Genomic DNA, 13,545 nt, shown 5'->3' with positions numbered 1-13,545 from the left:
TGAAAATGCATATTTTTAATATATTTATCTTTTATAGCTGCTTTGGAAGAATAACCTTCTTAAAAGCACTATAGAAATCAAATTAAATTGGACATTGGAGTGGTAAGGAGGTAGAAATACTACCAAAATGATATCTGGTCAGCAGTGGCCCTCTGGTGGTCGTGTTTCATCAAGAAAAAAAAGTAGTAGCTGTTTTAATGTACAAGTCCTTGCCTACTTCAAATAAAAAAAATACAGACAAAGCCACAGAGCAGTTTTGCAGGAGACCAGTAATGTAAATATTTGTACTAATTGTAGATAAATTACTAACTCAGTTATCTTAGGTTTGTTAAATATTTGGAAAATTGTGCGATTTCCGTTTTGCATTATTATTAACTAACATTAATAATTAGAAATGAGTTTATTAGAGGGACAGCGCATGTAGGTTATTTTGGGGACAAAGTGAGAGAAGCCCGATTGAGATGGTTTGCACATGTATAAAAGATGGACAAGGGGTATATCGGTAGGAGAAGGCTGAGGATGGAGCCACCAGGAAGGAGGAAAGGAGGAAGACCAACAAGGAGGTACATGGATGTGGTGAGGGAAGACATGCAGGTAGTTGGTTTGAAAGAGGCAGATGTAGAGGACAGTGTAGTATGGAGACGGCTGATCCGCTGTGGCAACCCCTACTGGGAGCAGCTAAAAGAAGAAGAAGATAAACTAACATTATTAACCCAAATGAAGACATGGCGTTCTTTCCCACTTTATAAATCTTCCTGGATGACATTTAAAATAGTGATGTTTCACCAAAAGATAGATGTCTGAAGTTAAAGGAGACAAAGGTACAACCAGGGAGTTTGCACACTATAACAAAAACTGAGTACAGTAGTCTTTTATACTATTGTGTATATGCAAGGGACACCAAAGGCCATATACAGTAGATAAAGACTTAAAAAAAAAAAAACATAGTTCAAGGTGAAAAATGTCACAGGTAAATAGGTAAGCAAATTTGAAAATCAAATCACACCGAGAAAAATCTAAATTAAAAAATGATCTAACACAGGAGAGTTAGGGTAATATCTTTAATTGGAAGCGATGAACTCAAATTACACTGTAAATTCTCCTGAAACTATTAAACGTAGTAATTGCATTTGTTTTGCCTGACAAAGCATTTAGTCCCAGTCTTCCAAAAAATCCTTTGTAAATCAATAAAGGGGAAATGCGAATAGCATCAATCCCTATACAAAATTCAGATACAGACCTCCTATGTCTCCACATGACTGAGGATAAATGAACAAGCATTTCCAAGAAAAGGTAGGTCTATAGAAGATTTTATACCAGTCTGAGTCACATGCTAAGTACAAGTCTCCCATTAACATGCTCTTTATAATGGCAGGTGTTCAGTCAAGTAGTTCTGCACATTATATTTAGTGATGTGGGTAAAAAATTATTGGGTAAAAGATTGATTGGTTTAAAAAAAAAAAAAAAAAAAAAAAAAAGAATCCAGTAGCCTAAATGCATCTCCACAGTCATGATCTATTCAGCTATTTTTTATTTCAGATCAGAAGGCATACAAATGAATACTTCAGACAACTCTCAATAAGCATGTTGCATTGCACTTTTCCATAATGTTGGACATTATTAGTGAGAGGAAGCAGCACACACCTGCATCCTCTCTTCATAAAAAGAGAAAAGTGAAGGAGGGTGCAGGCTGAACACTGAACTTGTGGAGCACTAACAGAGAAATGCGTGACTAGTTCAGGACATGAGACACAGCCGAACCACTTTACCTTTAATGCAACCCAAACAGCATCTGTGTGCATGTCTAATTATGCCTGGGTGACGTAGTTAAGTGTTTTTTTCTGAGATACAGTAAGAGAGTGAATGGGAAGAGAGGAGAAGTTAATTATACAAATTAACCTACAAAGATCTAAAGGGACATGCTTAATTTTTGAAATTTAATGATTTGCTTTGTTTCAATGTAGTCATTTCTAATTTAAAATTACTATTGTATTTGTTATTGTAATAAGAATTTAGTATTCTTTTCATGCTCTTGCATCACAGTGAGACATTGCTAGCACAGCTACAATCTATCTAAAAGGAGAATATTATTTCTCATATTACTTGACATTTTAACCTTATATACAGTAAATCAGAAATACAAATGTCTAAATGTAGATGATACAGCAAATGCTGGACTCCAAGTTCCAGAATACAGTTTAGCTACAATACATGAGTCAGGAGTGTGTGTGAAGTTATAGCTGAGCAAACAAGATACTGATGAATGTAAAAGCTGGATCAAGGATGTTGATCTGTCTGAGACCAGTATGCGGATTAAAGGAAGAGACATAAACAGGCTAAATACAATAAACACCACTGCATCACTCACAATTACTACACAAGGGCTACTGATTTCTCCTGACAATAACAATCAGCAGTTAGTCTGTCACACAGCATTGTGGGAAATACAGGAAACCATTAAACTAAACAAATACATGTGTAGAAAATCCATTTAAACTAACAACTAAGAATTTTACAACAAAGTTTATTGCATGTTGACTATTAAGATTAATATGTGTGCCATTCGTTGGTTATTTTTGTAATAAGCTGCTTGCTTTTTAAAATAGCAGAATAATGAATTTAGACAGAACTGTCCAGGAAGAAAAATGTTAATGTGATATTTCTGTGGGGAGAAAGCACATTTAACTTTCAGGCAGCTAGTAAATCTCTGCTTCAAGGGCCTTTTCGGTTTAGACTAAGACAAAGTTTCAGATCTCCATGGACAGTACATTTAAATTGGCATAAAATCTGGCTATTTAACAGATTCCTTCAAATCTTGCATTAAGGGAAAATGTCAGTAGATAGCTGCAAAGGTGATCACAGTAACCTTTACACTAAGCTGTCTGTCAAACAGTGATTCAGTTGCAGTTTGGAGGCTTGAGAAATACAAACGCATTGAATAGAAATTATATGACAGGAAGGGTTAAATTACAGATAATGGCAGTTGAAGATAAATCAAGCTCTAAAAGAGGAACAGTGTTTCATACCAGCAGAGCAACATTCCTCTTTAATTACCTATTATTTACTGTTTGTCTCTAAGTACTGAATCACTGTTTTCTCTTACTGCTGATTCAGCAAAACTCTTCTAGAAAATGATTCTGATTAGAGGACGTTTTATACTGAGATGAACAGAAAGGCTTCTGCCCAGGAAAGCAACATTTCTGCTCATAGTACACAGACACTTCCAGCATGTGCACAAGGAAACACCTGGCTTACTGGAAGAGCAAAACAATTTTTTTTTTCCACAGATTCAATGCCCTGTCCCTGTCCTGTTCTAATAGAAAGCGCTTCCTGTAACATTGTGAGGCTCAGCACAATCTAAAACCTGACTGGCTGGATATATATGCTGTTTAGCCCATGTTAGAAATCCAAAGTGTTACATTCAGTTCCTGAGTCACTTGATTTTCTAAACAACAAGGCAGACATTTTCTTTTCTATAATAGATACCTAGTATACATTTGTCACATCTAGATTGCTTTATTGTCCTTTACAGACTCAGTCAGGAATGTGAAATGGTGAGTTATAAAAACCTTTATGTATATAAATGCAAAAATGTCTGCATTGTTTTTATATAAAACATTACTCCTGTATGCCTGTTAAGAAAATTTGAGAAAATATTCAAACAACCCACACATGCACATAATATATTTTGTTATGGACACTTGTTAGTTGCTCTTTAATGAACTCAAGGTCTTCTTACTCATGGGTAAGTAAGAAGAAAGAGTTTGCTAGCATTAAACAGCTGACTGTTCTCTGCTCACCATCTGTCCATATAGCAACTGGTGGATTAAAGAGGATGTTGGCTGTTCTCTCTAAGCTCACATTTATTAATTTACTACACATACAGTATACATATAATAATAATATTGATAGAGTGCTTTTATTACTATTCTTATGATCTCAGAATTTTGTCGAATATAGGCTAAGACTTCTAGATAGGATTAAGTCAGTATTGACTGAACTCTGTTTGGGCCTTGGCCATTTGCTAATCATTAGCAAGTTATAATGCTACCACTAAGATTACACCTCAGTCCATTTGAGCTTCACTATTAAAATGAAGCACACTGATCTGACTTGCTGGGCCTTAATGAAGTTCATGTTTAAGTTTCATTTTGCTAAATGCCGCAAATTTTGATTTTATCTGAAAAGTAAAAACTCCTCACCATCGACAACACTTGAATCCTTGATTTACATTTGCAGCATTTGGACACCCTCATCCACAGCAACTTACAATAAATGTATTTATAAAAATGAGCAGTTGAGAATTAAGGGCTTTGCTCAAGAACCCAACAATGGCAGACTGGTGTTACTGGGAATTAAATTCTTCACCTTCAAATTCAAAGTCCAACATCTTAACCACTGAGCTACCACTTTCCTTTCCATAATAGCACTGCTCAGAAAGTAATTCCTACTGCAAATATAGTTTCCCTTGTAACAACTTACACGACTGCTAAAACACATCTCTACATTGAATCATAGGTGAAGTTTTCTAAGGAGACGTTATTTGCATTTTTGAAAAAGAGGAGTCTTCAATGTCAGCACTTTGTAACTTCAAGGAAAACAGTAATAGTATGTTTTTCCATCATGGGCAGGTTGTAAGGTGATAAATACTGACAATTCACCAGTGTAAGAACATTAATAAAAAAAAAAAAGTTCTTTAAAAACAACCAACCTGATAATTTTTCTAACAGCATGCCCCGCCCCATCTCATTTTATTCCTTAAATAAACTAATCTATGCTCTGTAAGTGCAATAACAATTTTATACTCTTTTGCTTCCAAACACTTTAGCTGGTGTTTGGTATACAGGAAATATTTCAATACTAATGGGGTTTATTTGAGGTTTTGCAATTTTCCCTAAGAAACCTGAAAATCAACCCATGACACAGTTTCTTTTACATACCACATCCTCCCTTTTGTAAAGAAGATAATGTAGTGGAAAACATTCTCACCATCTATTCTGCCTGAACAGGACCAAATACAAAATAAATAACTTTTTCTCCCATTACATAGATTATGACATGTTTGGTGTTTTCTCTAAAAGTATAACTGTCAAAAAACAAACCAAACAAACGAATGAAGCAGGATTTCTGCTTTTGTTTTGCATGTGCTGATGAGGAAATAGAGAATGCCAAAAAGTGGCAAGTAGTCGTTGCTGCTTTGGTTACTTTAAACACAATTAACATTTAAATTAAATAAAAGTAAACCACTTAAAATGTCTAACAATTGTTTCAGTATTTTAGTCCTACGGGATTACCATTGGTAAAAGCTTGCTAAAATAAGAACAAAATTCCTAGAATCTATTTTGATGAAAGATATTTTGACACTGACATTCTTGTGCAGATATTTTTATGCTGTGAAGCGTTTAAGTCAAGATTCTTATCTACAGCACTATTAATGTGCTTTTTGTGAAGCAAAGCAGCATGTTACAAAGTCCAGCTCAGACTTGTCTGACTTGCCCGGATTGTTTGTTTAGGTTACGGCACAGGACTTCCACCTTCTATACTAACATTCCCACGATGTATTAACACAAATCTTTCAATCACACACACACAGTTTTTTTCAAACAGCAGTGTGAGAAACGAAATGCAGAACAGAATATCGATGTCTTTCAATACCCAAACTTAAGTGGATTAAAGTGACATTACTAGAGACTTAACTCCAGCAGTTTCAGTTGTGTGGCGATCTGATGATAAAACTAACTGGAAATTGTGATAAGTTACTGCTGATAAGGTTAAGCTCATGCAATGTGCTAAAGCGTGAAACTGAAGACTGATTCATCGATGGCCTTGCACAATGCTCATAAAACACTATCCTTTGGCCCACTGCCAGAGATTGTTCAGAATCTGCATGTTGTTAGGGTGTTCCCAGGATAAACCCAAAACTTTGAACCAAGCATTTATATATATATATATATATATATATATATATATATATATATATATATATATATATATATATATATATATATAATTGTTTTTGTTTTTATATATATATATATATATATATATATATATATATATATATATATATATATATATATATATATATATATATATACATATATAAAAAATATATTTGGGAAACATAAAAAGGATTCCCATTTAGTATACTATTTTTTTTGGTTCTATAAGTCTAAAAAAAAGATTTCATATGGAATAATAGGCTGTAATGCATACACTTTAATCATTTTACTATACTGTCTTTTATATGATATTTTATTATAAACCTTGAGTGTGACCAGTGAAAATGCATTTCATAATTATATAAACTTTTCACGTTATTTTGTCTTTTTAGTCAGCACCATTGTGGTTTTAAAGAACTTGAATCAAAATATCAGAATATATAGGTTATCAGTGACAAGAAAAACCAAAACAAAAGCAGAACTGAAATAAAGATTCTTGATGAACACCTATAGCGGTCAACATTGGCGTGTGAAAAGAGACCTTTAAAACTAAGTATTTGAACGCCAAACAAGTACCAAAAAAGCAGAAGCAGAAAAAACATCTGTACGATAGAAATATTTATTTAGGTTAATAAAAATATTCAAACAGATATGAAGAATGGTATCTAAAGTGCTTGTACACAACATATAAAGTTACAGAAAGTGAACGTTACTTCCAAAATAAAAAACAAATTTAAGTAAAATAAAAGCAAACATTTCATATAATAAAAAAAAAACCCTTAATAATTGTTTAATCCAAGAATTAGTTCTGTGTTCTCAGTCCTACATTAATTTGACAAGAAACGGCACAGTTCTCATGACTAGCACACACACCAAATACTTACTTCATATGTGTTCCTGCAACATACTTCAAGTAATTAAAATTCCACCTTAAAATTTCTTTTCAAGTTTACAAACCATTAGAGTATAAAACTGATAAAACTCAGTCAGCTGATTAATGCCGGGTCTAAATAAGAGCCGCTTCACAGCACCACCCTATAAACCAATTTCTATCACTTTTGGAACATCCCATCACTTCTTTTTCTGCTGCTTTTGCTTCTTCCTCTGTTTGAGGATCATGTCATGCAGTGTCTCAAGTCCTTCTAGTAAACCATCACCAATTATTGCACATGTAGGTTGCAAGTGCCATGGTGTAGAGGCGCCAAGCTCATGCAGTGCCAGCATCTTCTCAATTTCTATCAGGGTCATAGAGTTTCTCAGGTCCTGCTTATTTGCTACAATGAGTATGGGAACACCTTGAATCTTCAGCGAGTGTGCAAGCTTGTGAAGTTCAGTTTTGGCCTCTTCCATCCGCTCAGCATCCACTGAATCGACCACAAACACAACACCATCAGTGCAGCGAGTGTAAGATTTCCAGAGTGGACGCAGTTTCTCCTGACCACCAACATCCCAAAAGTGAAAAGTCACAGTCCCTGAGTGTCTGAGGGCCACTCTGACCTTCTCTGCATTAAATCCTTTCGTAGGCACAGTGTTAACAAACTCATTAAACTGCAGTCTGTACAGGACAGTGGTTTTGCCTGCAGAGTCCAGACCCAAAATTGTAATGTGGAGAGACTTCCAGAATGAAAGCCTGGAAAATATCCTGGATTGATCAGATATCCCGTTTCCCATTTTCATCTGATATGGAGGCAGATTCAGTGAAGGCAACAATAAAAATCCATTCTTCATAGGTTTTACCTATGAAAAGAAAGAAAGACATTGATTTTAATGACAAGAATTATTAGGGTCAAATATTAGTAATATAAGAATTATAACTTCAGTCTAACCTGATTGATTAACCAGTTTACTAATTATGTAATAACTTTGTGGGTCACCAAGTAAGGGTTGGGCTGGGATTTTGTAAGAAAAATAAATAATAATAATTTTTGACACCAAACGCCCTGATTAATGTCTTTATTACAGCTTCATTAGTGTAGCTATAGGAGTGAAGTCGGGTGATTTGGAAGCACTTGGCAGCTGCACCATTTTCCATTTTCTTACTATTACTTATATAAAAGAGGCTTTATTCAGATTTCTAGGGTGGACAACAGAAAAAATATGATACCACATTTTTTCTGATTTTCAATCCGTGGTATTGTTTATATATAGATTATAAAATAACTATATGATGTTATTCGGGTTAAAAGTTTCCCACGTATTTTTGTATTAATTATACAAGAATACAAATGATGCAAAAAATCCAGGACACAATAGTCAACAAAAGTCAAAGCTATTTGTCGATAAGGTAGTGATTTATTCCCAATAAATTACTTCTTTCCTGCTCGCAAATACAAATACAGCCCGGAATTTATTCACGCGCAGGCTATATCCGCCACATTGACCATTCGTACAGTAAATTAAACACATTCAGAAGGCCACATGGTTAATATTTATTCCTACTTACCACCAAGACTTTACAGTTTACTATACTTTTCCACTCTTTTTGTGTATATAAAAATCTACAGCCGCTCGGACATCTCCAGCCACTGCGGCGTCGCTCCACACACTGAGCCGCAGCAGTCGGCAGCTCGCGCCTCATTTGTTTACCTTTGAAATGATTGGTCGGTGAGAAGCACGCGCTTCGGGAAGCATGACGCAATGCGCAGGTGCAGGTGCAGGCGGCTTCCGCACAGAGAGCTGCACTGTCTAGGGGCTCACACTGGGGCTGCACATTGTGTAATAACATTTCAATCATCTTCATTATTGGAGCATCTGGATGCAAATAAAGTGTGTATAATTATATATAATTTCATTTGTGGAAAAGCTTCGTTTTTTGCAGTGCACCATTTAACTCATTGATTTATTAATTTACATATGTATAAACACCAAAATCATGGACAAAAAGCACCATATTGTTAATACATGAACAGAAAACAGATAGATACACAGTATGGCTTAATGTATGTGGACACCTGGTCATTACACCTGTTGTGTATACAGTTGTATAGAATGTCTTGTATGCTTTTGACAGAAAATGTCCCTTTTAGTGGAAATGACCTGTTCCAGCATGATGTGATGTGGAAGATGTTTAAATGTTCTGTACACAGCCATCACTTAGCATCAACACTAAACACCATTGGGATAAGGTGGAACATTACAACACTTGCACACGTGCAACACTTGTGCACAACCTTCTTGCCATAACATTATCAAATTCTTAAATGGGGACTTATGAATGAACACAAATCCCCAAATACATGACCTTAAGTCTACTAAAAATCCAAATATCCTTTAGTGAAATAAATTGACATTAAAAGTAAGAGACAATCCATTAGTCTTTTAACCTTAGTTTTGCAAGTGATGGGTATTTGTTGTAAAGTAAAATCTAAAGTAAAGCAGAACTGTATCCATAACCTATAAAAAAAGAACACCACCTTAAATGATTCTGACAAATCATGCAAGTCCAGCAAATTACACTATAATTAACACACGAGGAATACTTGGTAAAACCAGCTGTTTTTGCCTTAAATTAATCTGTTCGACTGACTGAACAATTATTTAATCCAAGATCTGGTTAGTTTTTCTTCCACACGGTCCATAAATGCACTGTACACCCCTCTCCTGCACCGATGTCTCTGGAAAAGAATGGAAAAAGCTTACAGTTTACGACTATTCTAAGAGTGAAAAAAATAGTAATAGACAAGATTTGCGATCATAAGTATACAGTAGCTATAATAAAAAGAAATGGTTTAAAGGAACCACTGGAAATCACCCAGACATGAGGTTTTATCTTTAATTTTTACCTCTGGCACTACATGGATAGCATACACTGGGTGACCCTAAATCACCAAACAAAGATTCAACACAAAAGTTTGAATTCTACCCCATTTTAACACTTTAACATTTCAACACTTTAACTCTTGACGATGAAGGGGGCGCTGTTGAGCCGTGTGACTGTTGATTTGTTTGCAGCGAATTTTTTGTTTGTGCTGGAGTTTACATTTGACAGTTTATCTCTCTTCCCCCTAAATAATCTTGAATTATTGTTTTTGATGCCTGTATTCTTTACTTTCCGTCAGCTATATACACCAGCTCTGTCTAAATGGAAGAGGAGGTGGTGGCGTAGCTATTTCTAATAATCTAAGCATCACACAAAAAAAAAAACTAAACACAAATGTGACACATTCAAAGTTTTTTACACCGACATTAAATATTTAACATCCAAAAGCAAGTCTAGTCAGTTACTTCTATTAATTATCCATAGACGTTGAATTGGCAGATTTAATCTCAAACCTATCTACTTCTTAAGACAAAGCATTAATTGTTTGTGACTTTGATATTCAGTGATGATTTTATGAACTTTTTCAAAAATAAAATAAAAAATATCAAACAAAAATCCAGAATTAATATAAATCCAAACTATTATATAAATAACAATTTAATGTAGAAAGCGCTATAAGTATAACAGATAATCAATTACGATTGATTCAATAAAAATGGTTCAAACAAACAAAGCAGCAGTAAATGATTAAATTTTTAGTCACTGTTGTGGTTTTCACCAATGCATATTATTTCTTTTTTTTTTGATAACCTATCAAGGCACACCTCAAAAACGTTTAGCTGTAGTAAATGAACATTCTGTGCCTCCCAGATGAGGATGGCTTCCTTCTTGAGATTGGTTCCTCTCTAGGTTTCTGTTATGCCATCACAGGGTTAGGGTTAGGGTTAGGGTTAGTTAGTTTTTTCTTGCGAAAGACTACACCGCCTTGATCATTCGTGACAAATTGACAATTATAAAAAAATCTTATTCACTCTTTATTAATGCATTATCTGTGTAAAGCTGCTTTGAGACAATATCCTTTGCTATACAAATAAAATGTAATTAAATTGTAAGCAATAGGAGAAAAATATATTTCAAAAGAACTATTCAAAATAAAACCCAAACATTACATATAATCCCTCGTCTCAAAGTAAGAACAAAAGCCACAAAATATTTCTTCAAATTTGATTTGTATTTGAAAATGAAGCTTTTGCATGATGCCAAATTACTAGTAAACTAATCTAAGAGCTTCAGCTTAAAACCAAAAAAAAGCTGTTTGCAGTTTACCGGCTGTAAATGGAAACTTTTTTTCTAAAATATTGTTTAAGTTACCCTGTATTTAGTCATATTTCCATACTAATTGATAATGGTGTAAGAAATTCATTGTTCATCATAAAACATTTAGGTGTTTACTAAAATGTATATGCTTTTACACTTACAGTGTATGTGTCAGATACGGGTGGCCAAGGGGTCTTTGGCAGAATCAGTCTTGCATCCCATTTGGGATCTGCTGGTTTGAAGGTGATAATCTTCCTGGATGGCTCTTCTGAAAAATCTGGCTGGATTCCTGTCATTATTATTGTTGCAAATTAGTAAATAAAAACATGCTTAAATTGCATTTTCATACCACAATATTCCTGGATCTTAGTTTGCAATGGTGGACTGGGAGGACTGGGAGGGTGTTACTAGTTTTCTCGGGGGAAAAGATGTGCAATGTTTAGTGTGTTCCTAGCATGGGCTGAGTTAAGATGTGTGTAAAATGCAGCATTATGTTCAGTAAAGGTTCCTAAGATCAGGACTGACTCCTCCTGTCATTCAAATATCTTACATTTCTTACATGTCTCATCTTTGCCAAAGATTGCTAATTTACAAATAAGGTTGTGAGTATAGCATTGACAGCAGTGTTGTATAATTGTTGTCAATTCAATAGAAAAATAATACAGAAATACATTTAACTCACTTGCTCCCAATAACTGCATCTTAAGGGTCAAATATTCAGGATCCTTTGCAATGGTGGTTACCATGTCTGGCAAGTTTTCATCACACTGCAGTAGCAAACAGCAAAACATCTCAAACACTGCCATCTAGTGTCAATATACTTCACCAAACAAACAATTTATTTCTTACAATTTCAGTACATGAACAAATACAGGCATGAAGACATTCTAGATAAACATTTAATATCAACACTACTCACACAGCAAAAAACTAAATACAGTACAGTAGATAGTATAAAGTATAAAAGTTAATTTTAGGAAATGAATTAATCTAAATATATATATATTAATGCTCACTTATGTAATCATTTTGGTTGATTGGATAACTGTATAAATGTACAGGGGTACAGGTGTTCTTGGTGCTCAGTTAGTGGTAAACAATATACATTTATATACATGCTGTACTTACAGGTCTGAAATTGTGAGGCTTTGGGTTTTTGTAAGGACCACTTGGAAACTGTCCCAACTTCGCAAACTCCAACTGTAATTCCAATAATCCAGGTGGTTTGTATTTAGCGATAAACACTGGCATATTCCTCTTCTGTTCTTGTTTGGGCTGCATGACAGGAAGTATTTTATGATGGCTTTGAGATAAGTCTTCTAAGCCTCCTTTGAGCAGATCCGAGTCCAGTGTTTTTTTCTTGATCCGAGGCAAGTTTAAAGTGCTGTAAAGTTTGGGGCTGAAATCAGGTGGCTTTATTTCCCACAAGTCTGTGTGCCTTACAGCTGCAGTAGGTAAAAGAAGTTCAAGATTCCTACTACGGCTTGTGACTACATTTTGATTGGCAGTGAACAAAAGCTTTCTGTTGAAGGTGTATGACAATTCTGAATCCATTGTATTTCAAGAGCTCATGTACTTGGTCCTGAGATCAAATACTATATTATATGGAGGGGGGGGGGGAAACACCAAACGAGCAATAACTGCAATATCTAAAACCAATATTTATATTATAATATTTTTAAATGTACAGCCTACCATTTGCTAGTCCAGTCATCCATCAGTCATGTGTGTGACACAGCAAAGAGAGTAGGCTGGTGTTGGAGTGTATGTTTGAAGCATTGGAAACAATAAAAAGAGGTTGCTAGGAGGCTTTAGTAGAGGCCTTGAGCAGTAAACCAGTAATAAAGAATGACACAGTGAATAGGCAAGAAACTTTTATTATGCACTGAAAATAAGTTTGTGAAAGTCCAGGAAACTGGCATTTAACAACTGCATCATTGCTGTGCACTTTTTACTATGCACCATACACTAAATCTAAAACAAATAAATAATTAAATCATCCTAAAACACAAACGCGAGAATGTGAAACAAACATCAAACCAGTAGAGGGAAGCACAAGACGTATGTATGTGTCAGAGAGCAAGAGCATAAAATCACTGATCAGTACCTATTATGTCTCCTGGTCAGGATCAAGGTGTATCAAAGTTTTATCATGCAGGAACATTGGTCATTAAGTCCACTCTGGATTGGCACGCATTCAGGCAACATGGACATACAAACAGTAATTCTCATTAAAAAGCAAAGGTGTAGCCGATCCATTTACACAATCTGGGAGGTGGAAATCAGAGAACCTTAATGATCCACAAATGGACACATGGAGAACATGCAAAATTAGGGTTAGAGAGGTCAGAGTGGTGTCATTCAGTAAGGCCACTCACAGATCTGTTAAAACAAATATTTTACTTATTTTCAGTGACAGCAGACAGTTTAACATCTAATTTTCAGATAAATCAGTATTTAAAAAAAAAGCTTGACCTTGGATGTAAAGTTGTACATTATCAAAACATAGAATAATTCATTACATTG

The 13,545-nt window shown here is 34.8% G+C and overlaps 2 protein-coding genes across 5 annotated transcripts; both read right to left on the bottom strand.

Annotated features, from left to right (window-relative positions):
• Window positions 1-6,547: 6,547 nt before the first annotated feature.
• Window positions 6,548-8,697, bottom strand: arl4aa (ADP-ribosylation factor-like 4aa). Its single transcript, XM_083548286.1, has 2 exons — window positions 8,386-8,697; window positions 6,548-7,619 (listed from the first exon to the last, which is right to left on the bottom strand). Exons 1-2 carry the CDS (start codon window positions 8,680-8,682, stop codon window positions 7,014-7,016), a joined length of 903 nt encoding a protein of 300 aa, XP_083404412.1. The 5' UTR covers window positions 8,683-8,697; the 3' UTR covers window positions 6,548-7,013.
• Window positions 8,698-8,750: 53 nt separating this feature from the next.
• cUnh7orf78 (chromosome Un C7orf78 homolog) lies at window positions 8,751-13,378 on the bottom strand. Of its 4 annotated transcripts, none has more exons than XM_083548290.1 (6): window positions 13,127-13,378; window positions 12,715-12,841; window positions 12,148-12,614; window positions 11,702-11,786; window positions 11,181-11,308; window positions 8,751-9,556 (listed from the first exon to the last, which is right to left on the bottom strand). In XM_083548290.1, exons 3-6 carry the CDS (start codon window positions 12,571-12,573, stop codon window positions 9,476-9,478), a joined length of 720 nt encoding a protein of 239 aa, XP_083404416.1. In that variant the 5' UTR covers window positions 12,574-12,614; window positions 12,715-12,841; window positions 13,127-13,378; the 3' UTR covers window positions 8,751-9,475. The 4 variants fall into 4 exon arrangements, with proteins under 4 accessions (XP_083404416.1, XP_083404417.1, XP_083404414.1 ...); XM_083548291.1 differs by having other exon boundaries at window positions 12,148-12,464; window positions 13,127-13,376; XM_083548288.1 differs by having other exon boundaries at window positions 12,148-12,841; window positions 13,127-13,200; window positions 13,311-13,325.
• Between the last annotated feature and the right edge of the window lie 167 nt (window positions 13,379-13,545).

The sequence above is a fragment of the Silurus aristotelis genome, assembly GCF_946808225.1.
Source record: "Silurus aristotelis genome assembly, chromosome: 8".
In the NCBI taxonomy this organism is placed as follows: domain Eukaryota; kingdom Metazoa; phylum Chordata; class Actinopteri; order Siluriformes; family Siluridae; genus Silurus; species Silurus aristotelis.
Note: the sequence above shows the minus strand (reverse complement) of the source record. Positions and strands in the feature narration are given on the sequence as shown.

Excerpts from the sequence above, each read along its gene's own strand:
- arl4aa (XM_083548286.1), bottom strand. The coding sequence starts at position 8,682 with ATGAAGATGATTGAAATGTTATTACACAATGTGCAGCCCCAGTGTGAG. Across the intron at positions 7,620-8,385 it reads TAAACTGTAAAGTCTTGGTG|ATGAAAATGGGAAACGGGAT; the intron begins GTAAGTAGGAAT and ends CCTCCATATCAG.
- cUnh7orf78 (XM_083548290.1), bottom strand. The coding sequence starts at position 12,573 with ATGGATTCAGAATTGTCATACACCTTCAACAGAAAGCTTTTGTTCACT. Across the intron at positions 11,309-11,701 it reads GATGCAGTTATTGGGAGCAA|GAATCCAGCCAGATTTTTCA; the intron begins GTGAGTTAAATG and ends TAATAATGACAG. Across the intron at positions 9,557-11,180 it reads CCGTATCTGACACATACACT|AGACATCGGTGCAGGAGAGG; the intron begins GTAAGTGTAAAA and ends ATTCTTTTCCAG.